Genomic DNA, 8,144 nt, shown 5'->3' with positions numbered 1-8,144 from the left:
TGTATTGTTTGTTTTTTTTGCACTAAAAAAATACTGTCCCAAAGTTTTACATAAATAAAACTTCCACTGAAGAAAGTCAGTCAGTTTGGAACAACATGAGCATGAGTAAATGACAGATTTTTTTATGATGCCTTAGTTTAAAGTCACCATGAAATCAACATTTTGATTCTTTTTGCACTATTTATAGTAAATGATTTATCCATGCACATTATTATTTAAAAATGTTTGTGCCCTCAATCTTTCATCAAAATAACTTCCCCCTGTCTTAAAGCATCATCTCTTTTCTGATGATATGTTTACTGGTGTGAGCGCAGGACATGTAGGGTGACCAGACGTCCCGTTTTTCCAAGGATTAAAAAGGGGGTCACTGTCAGAGCGAAGTAGATGTGACATGACATCACAGCAATAGCAAACCACAACCATCCAATTAATTATTGATGGACAAAATCAAGTGCCGCACCCCCAAAAAAATGATTGTTCGAGAAGCCGCTTCACTCAGATATCACAATAGGTAAGAAAAACGATCACAACTTCTGTGTCGTGCTGACTTTAACATTATTTTATTTTATTTTACTTTGAACTATCCCCCTGGAGGTGTCTCCAGGCTAAAGTTTGAAAATTCAGCACATCCTTTTGAATTCATCATTGCCAGGACAATCTTTTGAATCTTGAATCATTACAGCAATGACCTTCAATGCACATTTGAACTTAGAATTCTTGGAAATAACAAAAGTAGTAAGAAATAACAAAATACATGATGTAAAAAGTCACTATAGTTTTACATCTTTATTGCTGCTTAATTTGACTAAATATCAAAAATAAATGTTGTGTTGCATTTTTTGAGGTGTTCACTTCCGTCCTCCTCTTTTTCTCACTGGCTTTTCAGTAGACTTACTCTGGCTGGATGGGCCTGGTTTACCTTGATTTTCAGCCTGTGAAACTGGAAATTGAGATCAGTTGAATATGATCAACAACACACATTCTTCTGCCAGTTCAGTACCCGCAGACTCCAGAACTCTAGAGATCATGAGCTGTACCTTCCTCTATGTTTGAAGAAGCTTCTGCCAGTGCTTTCATCAGCTGCTCACGCTTGAGCTTCAGATTACGCTCCTGCTCCAGCAGGACGCTTTCCTCCTCCTGCAAACTTCTCACAAGAGCTTGCTTTGACTCCACAGTCCTGTAACAAAATGACTTTGAAGAATCAGGTGCATCTATGGACAAGGTCTTTAACCAAATTCTTATCAGATCAAAAACTAATCCAAGCAATAACACAAATTGCAGATGAAATTTAGCCCTGTGTGGCTAATTCTGGGACAGTTTTTCTTTACTGTCCATTGTCCCTGTCAAATCAAGAGAAAACAAACAAACAACATAATTCTTTTGGAAGGATCAAACTGAACAATAGAACTAGAGAGGGCTGATAGATCAGCGGTGTTACTGGATGGTCATACCAAGTCAAATGTAATTCTTCTAACTGATTGGCGAGACTTTTCTTCTCCTGCATGAGAGCGTCCAGTTCAAGCAGTGAATTCCAGAGGCTTTCATCCATCTGGACCATCATCATTATTCTTCGGTCCATCTCCTCTCTGCTAAAGTAATATTAATAGGAGATTCATGTCCGCAATAGAAAGGGAACCTAAAACCCTGATGCATCTAAATAAATGACAGTTTTATAAATTATATTATTAATTTTTAAATCGGCTAAGTACTTGAATGATATAAACGTTGATTTGGTTTGTTCTTAAAATGATGGCATGTCCTATGTTTAGGCCATAACTCATATGCTGAGTCTTCATTTCAGATAGATAATGATGGTATAGCCTAGTATTAATTACCATTTGTTAACATCTTTGTTTACTTGCTCCACCTCGTCTTTAGTAAGCTGTAGTTCAGTTTTGGCATCATTGAGTTGTCTTAACAAATCCTGACAGCGACAAACAAAACAAAATAAAACGTGAGTCACTCAAACCAACGCATGTAAAGTTCGTGGATAAACACGCGTTGCCTCGAGTCTCACCTGTATTTCCGTGTCGTCTTGAAAGATGATGTTTGGAGTCTCCATTACAGCAAAGCAAAACGTTTTTTTGCACACATACCACACGTTTTGTACCACACGTATCCCTCTAAATAATTCCCGAGGAAATCTGATTGGATGATCATCAACATAGCCGAAGTTTATTTTGGATTCTCATTCTTCTGTTCAAATTAAAACTGAAAAAAGGCATTGTATTTTTACGAGACCGATAGTGTTAATAACTGATCGGATCATCAGAATGATTGCAACGTGGGAAACATACAAACATGAACTATAATGGAAACGTTAACAATGAAATATATACATTTACTGAGTTCAAAGAACATACACTGAAGTTTTGTAATGTCCGCCTGATTACTGCAGTCTATGGAGCCCGGATAGCTCAGTCGGTAGAGCATCAGACTTTTAATCTGAGGGTCCAGGGTTCAAGTCCCTGTTCGGGCGGAATAAGTTTTGTGTGATGGTGGAATAAATAAAAGCACCTATATGAAAATAGTACTTAAGTGTGTGTAAGAGCATGTGACAATTAAAAACAGCGTAAAGAAGAAAAACAAACATTTGGTTGGCCACCAAGAGTACACATTATGTAACAGGAAGCTGGTGAAGAGTACTTAAATGGCAGGCAGCATGAACCAAGACAGCAAACCTCAGTGCACTCATGGAGTACACACTGCTTCTCGTCGCCCTCTTCTTCTTCTTAGCAGGACCATGTTTATCCCTGCCTGCTCAGGTAACTGCATATGAGTCGGTGTATGTGTTGTTTATATTAATTAAAAGTCACATATTTTAATACATTTATTCTGCAGATTTCCTCTCACTCGAATTTTGGATCAAGAAGACAAAGGAGAAACTACGCTGGTATATTGTATCATATTAAATTATCATTATTCGTTGAAAATCAATTAAATTTGAAGTTACATTACATTTATCTCTTTGCCAGATGATATTGAAGAAACCAATCAAACTGCAATGGACAAGATCATAGATGTAAATGACTATCAAGGTAAAGCTTTTGCGGTGTAAGTCTGTGAAGATGCGAATGTTCTAGCTTCTGTTTTACTGTAATATCTCTTGAAAATAAAATAATGGCTACTTCCAAAAAGGTCCCTAAAGAACTTTTCAGTGAACAGTTCTTAAAGAACCATTTTTTTCTTAGTGTGAAGAACAATGTGATAATCTAAAGAAACTTTTTTCCCACTATACAGAACATTTGTGCAATGGAAAATTTCCATGGAGGTCCATAGATGCCAATAAATAATTTTTACTCTTCTGCTCTATAGGTGTCTTTTCCGTGGATGGCACCAACCTCAGAGAAGGAGACATAGCCGTATCCGGTAGGAGTCAGAAGAACTGTTTTGCCAGGAGCTGCCTGTGGACCAAATCTGTGGATGGAAATGTGTACATTGCATACTCCCTCTCTCATGTGTACAGTAAGCAGGCTTTTTAATTTTCATATACAGTGCCACAGGAGTCATCAAATAAGTCAATCTTGTTATCTGGTTTCGATTGTTCCTCTGCACAGGCGATGCAGACGTGAAGAACATTAAGAAAGGCATGGAACTCATTGAACAGGACACCTGTGTGCGCTTCGTGCCCAGGACTCACCAGAGGGACTACCTGGACGTTCAGCCCAAAACAGGGTATAAACATCAGATTTATTGATTTATTTTCTGAGATACTGCATGATTATTCTGAGTGATTCTCATCATTTTTGATGGTCAATACTGTAGGTGCTGGTCATATCTGGGGGCACGTGGTGGCAGACAAACCATGTCTCTACAGACACCCGACTGCATCGGGTCAGGGGTCACCGTCCATGAGCTCATGCACGCCCTGGGCTTCGTCCACGAGCAATCCAGAGCCGACCGGGACAAGTATGTCACCATCATGTGGTCCAATATATGGAAAGGTAAAGTAGCATTTGTATATTTCATATTCTTATTCTTAAGAGTCAATATGCAATTTTATCGCTCACTTATTTTTCTGCTCATAAATATAGACAGGCTGAGGAATTTTGAAAAGTTTAAAACAAACAACTTGGACACCCCCTACGACTACGGCTCTGTCATGCACTTTGGAAAGTATGTCGACACACAGTACATTTGAAATGATAACTCAGGGATATGAGAAACTGCAATTATGTAATTTTATTCTTGGTCATTCCAGGTATGCCTTCTCTGAGGACGGCGAACCAACTATTGTACCAAAAAGGAACTGGAATGTGAAGATTGGACAGAGATTCGGTCCCAGCGACTTGGATATAATGAAGATTAATAAACTGTATAACTGTAATGTGTAATGAAATCCCATCACAACAACAAATGATCCATCACAAGGCTAAAGTCTGACATTATTAATGCATTCATGCTTTTACTTCTTTTATTGTAACATTTTAACATTATATGTTTAAAGTAAAATGGCTGATTGTGAAGATTGCTTGCTAATCAAAAATAATAAGTAATTATTAACATTCTTTTGTAATCTGTAACCTGCTGTTTCAGTATATTCTGTCTTATTCTGTTTTTGACACCTTGATGCCTTGTATAAACACAATATACATTAATAAACCATGTCCATATATATATATTCTCTGATATTTCATTTAAGCTTTCATTGCATTGCAAAATAGTAATTATTAGTTGCAAAAAAAATCTCCAGATGAGAGTCAAACTGTTGACAATCAAATGTAAAAAATAGTGTTCAGACTCAGATGATCTCAGAGCTAATAAATACATATGGAGGCTTGAATTATGCAAGCTGAATTTAAAACAACCTGTTATTTGCAGTAATGCAAAAATGATATGTTTATGAAAAGGGTCAAGGGTTGTTTATTTGCACCACATTTTGGTATAATGTCAATACAGCACAAATGAAGACGATGTTGAGTTTGAACACTACCTGCACGTGTTGTGCTTGGTCAGAATGAATAACACAAGAATCAGCAAGACTTCAAATCGCCATTGCAGTGATCAATCCTAAAAATGCTGAAGTGTCAAGAAAGAACTAACTGATAGCAACATGAACGCTTTCCAAACCTTTCATCAGGGAAACGCATGAATATGAAATAATGACACGCTACGTCATGCTAACCCTCCATTTGCGACCTGGAGTAAAGATGGGTGTTACCCTGAGAGTATATATTCTTGCTCCAAGGGCCTTAACATGCAAAACCCGATTACATCCAGAACACCAGGACGCGCTCAGAAGTGACCACCATTATGCTCTGTGTGGGTATTTTTCTGGGATTGGTGTTAGAGTCCTGGTCTTTACCTGTGCAGGTAAGAGTACTACTCCAGTTATGTTCATATTATTTATATCCTATGAATAAATGCTATTTCTTCTGTATTAGAACTCCTCGTTGGTCCACCAGACAAGGCTAAGGTCAAAGAGAGAATATTCAGGTAAACCGGTGCTTCATGAGCAGTCTAGGCTGTTACAATGAAGTGATGTAAATGTACCATTCCTATCCTTCTCAACAGAGCAATACGTGGACCCTGAGGAGATGAATGCCATGGACAGGATCCTCAGAGCAAACCAATGTATGTGCATGGCAGATACAAACATAGATGTATAGGGGATTACTCCTTGAGCATGAGACATGTGGTTATCTTCCTCCACCACCAGTGTCCAGAGGTTTTCCGTTACGGGAGGGTGACATACTGAGTTCAGGATCCCGCAGCGCCATCACATGTTTAGGAGATTCTTGCCGCTGGCCCAAATCTGTTGATGGTTTTGTGTATGTACCTTACATCATGTCCCCACTATATGGTGAGTAAGATTTCTATATTAAACTCCATAACAGGTCTTGATACATATAATTAGTCAAAGTTAAATCAAGGTCTATGATATGAGATAATAAATAATGGGATTTGTGTCTCAACAGATGATATGGACAGAATCACCATAGAAACAGGAATGTTGGACATTTCCTCGGCAACATGTGTGAAGTTTGTGCCTCGCACACATCAAGCAAACTTCATTAGTATCCAGTCTAGATCTGGGTGAGTCCATTGTAGTCATACATAGTCAGTTCCCTTTAATATTTCCTCTTGCAAAGTCTAATCCTAATTTTGAAAGAGTCTTTAGATCTGTATTTGTCTTAGTGTTTAATTTTTTATGATGATAATTCCTTTAAATGTATTTTCTTATGACAAATATATATATATATATATATATATATATATATATATATATATATATATATATATATATATATATATATGTGTGTGTGTGTGTGTGTGTGTGTGTGTGTGTGTGTGTGTGTGTGTGTGTGTGTGTGTGTGTGTGTGTGCGCGTGCATGTGTGTGTGTGTGTTCAGTAAATTTGTGGTCAGAACATTTTTGATAGCAAGGATGATAGCAAAAGTGACAGTAAATGCATTTGTAGTGTTACAAAACATTTCTATCTCAAATAAATGCTGTTCTTTTGAAAATTCTTATCAAAGAATCATGAAAACATTTATCAAAGTTTCCTCAAAAATACTAAGAAGCCTATCCTGTTTTCAATAATACATTTTAAATAGTAAGAAAGGTTTTTGGGCAGCAAAGCAGCATATTATAATGATTTCTGAAGGATCATGTGACACTGAAGACTGGAGTGATGATGCTGAAAATTCAGGGAAACATTTTGAGCATAAGATATATATTTTTTAATTATTATTATTTTAACCCCAAAAATGTTGAACGTCATTCATTTATTTACCTATGTACTATTATGATTGTCCTCCACTGTCGTCCTCATAGCTGCTGGTCATATCTGGGAATGACAGGAGGCAGTCAGACTGTGTCTTTGCAGTCTCCGGGCTGCATGTGGTCAGGAGTGGCGTCCCATGAGATAATGCACGCTCTGGGATTCGTACACGAGCAGTCCCGCTCTGATCGTGACCACTATGTTTCCATCCTGTGGGAAAACATCATAGAGAGTAAGTTTTTGTAACCAGCACTGTAATTATTGAAGCCGATGTGTTCAGTATGACAGTGATGTCCGGTTTCTTTCATATAGATCAAAGGCACAACTTTAGGAAGTATGAGACAAACAACCTCAATACAGCATATGACTACAGTTCAGTCATGCACTATGGGAGGTGAGTATTTGGAAATCTATACTGTATGCTTCTGCTAAACTAGTGGATAATCTGAAATGAATTAAAAATGTAGTCCATATAGTTGCTTAAACATTCCCTTAAACCAAATAATTTTGCTGATGCACACACAGGTATGCCTTCTCAGAGGATGGGGGACCCACCATCATCCCTAAACCAGACCCTTATATTCCCATTGGCCAGCGAGACGGACCAAGTCCTCTAGACATTCACAAAATAAACCTCTTGTATAACTGTGGTATGTTATTAAAAGTTGAACACTTTACAATAACTGACATTAACTAACAATCAGCAATACATTTGTTGCAGTGTTTATCAATCTTTGTTAATGTTAGTAACAACTGTTAGTGCGTTGTTGGTTCATGTTTCATCAACAAATGCAACTGTTGATTTCTGTAATGTATTAGTAAATGTTGAAATTAACATTAACTAGATTAATAAATACTGGAGTGTTTTTCATTGTTCTCTGCTTGCTGTCTGACTTGCATGTTTGATGTTTCTTTCTTGTGTCCACTAGGTGGCTTTGTGTGAAACATAATTTATGAAAGAGCCGTATGGAATGGACCCACCATAATTCACTGGACAACATTTATTCACCTTTCATTTTTTTTATTTTATGATGCGTTGAGAATTTTAAATTTGGCAATTAACATTTGAAAATGTATTCATAAATATCATTAAGTTTTGGGGGAGTTTGAACCTGAACTAAGCTTGCCACATAGTCAGTAAAATTTCACTATGAATTTTATTTCAGAAATTAAAAACATTCTCATCATAAAACATGTATATTCAGGTCATTGTACTGTATGTATTAATTGCATTTTTAATGTATTTTTGAATAAATTAGATCCATACAAAAATAAGCGTCATGCTATTATTTTTACTCATAGGGGGAACATAAAACATTACAAAATAGTCATATTTTGTCTAGAGTCATAGTTGTGTGTCATTAGATTTGACAGAAAAGAGAATTCAAAGCACATCATGAATGCAAACACACATCAGTTA

The 8,144-nt window shown here is 36.9% G+C and overlaps 3 protein-coding genes across 4 annotated transcripts; 2 read left to right on the top strand and 1 right to left on the bottom strand.

Moving 5' to 3' along the window:
• Positions 1-37: 37 nt before the first annotated feature.
• On the bottom strand, positions 38-2,410 carry LOC307002197 (uncharacterized protein). Of its 2 annotated transcripts, XM_079619543.1 has the most exons (6): positions 2,364-2,410; positions 2,018-2,144; positions 1,836-1,924; positions 1,452-1,589; positions 1,038-1,177; positions 38-940 (listed from the first exon to the last, which is right to left on the bottom strand). In XM_079619543.1, the coding sequence occupies exons 2-6, from the start codon at positions 2,060-2,062 to the stop codon at positions 849-851; spliced, it is 504 nt and encodes a 167-aa protein (XP_079475669.1). In that variant the 5' UTR covers positions 2,063-2,144; positions 2,364-2,410; the 3' UTR covers positions 38-848. The 2 variants fall into 2 exon arrangements, with proteins under 2 accessions (XP_079475669.1, XP_079475668.1); XM_079619542.1 differs by lacking the exon at positions 2,364-2,410 and having other exon boundaries at positions 2,018-2,308.
• A 150-nt stretch (positions 2,411-2,560) lies between these two features.
• Positions 2,561-4,616, top strand: hce2l2 (high choriolytic enzyme 2-like 2). The gene is made up of 8 exons (XM_079619541.1): positions 2,561-2,765; positions 2,842-2,893; positions 2,976-3,038; positions 3,316-3,465; positions 3,558-3,675; positions 3,766-3,944; positions 4,035-4,116; positions 4,202-4,616. Exons 1-8 carry the CDS (start codon positions 2,694-2,696, stop codon positions 4,332-4,334), a joined length of 849 nt encoding a protein of 282 aa, XP_079475667.1. The 5' UTR covers positions 2,561-2,693; the 3' UTR covers positions 4,335-4,616.
• Positions 4,617-5,253: 637 nt separating this feature from the next.
• On the top strand, positions 5,254-7,727 carry hce2l1 (high choriolytic enzyme 2-like 1; the record flags this gene model as incomplete). The annotated part of the gene is made up of 9 exons (XM_079617433.1): positions 5,254-5,313; positions 5,385-5,436; positions 5,515-5,574; positions 5,660-5,803; positions 5,919-6,036; positions 6,778-6,956; positions 7,037-7,118; positions 7,250-7,374; positions 7,654-7,727. 9 exons carry the CDS (start codon positions 5,254-5,256, stop codon positions 7,665-7,667), a joined length of 834 nt encoding a protein of 277 aa, XP_079473559.1. The 3' UTR covers positions 7,668-7,727.
• Between the last annotated feature and the right edge of the window lie 417 nt (positions 7,728-8,144).

The sequence above is a fragment of the Phoxinus phoxinus genome (genome assembly GCF_949152265.1).
Source record: "Phoxinus phoxinus genome assembly, chromosome: 7".
NCBI classification, from domain to species: domain Eukaryota; kingdom Metazoa; phylum Chordata; class Actinopteri; order Cypriniformes; family Leuciscidae; genus Phoxinus; species Phoxinus phoxinus.
This window is presented reverse-complemented; position numbering and strand designations above follow the sequence as displayed.

What these genes read in the sequence shown, in the direction of transcription:
- LOC307002197 (XM_079619543.1), bottom strand. Translation starts at nt 2,062, where the DNA reads ATGGAGACTCCAAACATCATCTTTCAAGACGACACGGAAATACAG. An exon ending in AACAAAGATGTTAACAAATG is followed by an intron (nt 1,590 to 1,835) that starts GTAATTAATACT and finishes ATATTACTTTAG; the next exon opens with CAGAGAGGAGATGGACCGAA. An exon ending in GAAGAATTACATTTGACTTG is followed by an intron (nt 1,178 to 1,451) that starts GTATGACCATCC and finishes ATTTTGTTACAG; the next exon opens with GACTGTGGAGTCAAAGCAAG.
- hce2l2 (XM_079619541.1), top strand. Translation starts at nt 2,694, where the DNA reads ATGGAGTACACACTGCTTCTCGTCGCCCTCTTCTTCTTCTTAGCAGGA. An exon ending in GACGTTCAGCCCAAAACAGG is followed by an intron (nt 3,676 to 3,765) that starts GTATAAACATCA and finishes TCAATACTGTAG; the next exon opens with GTGCTGGTCATATCTGGGGG. An exon ending in TCTGTCATGCACTTTGGAAA is followed by an intron (nt 4,117 to 4,201) that starts GTATGTCGACAC and finishes TGGTCATTCCAG; the next exon opens with GTATGCCTTCTCTGAGGACG.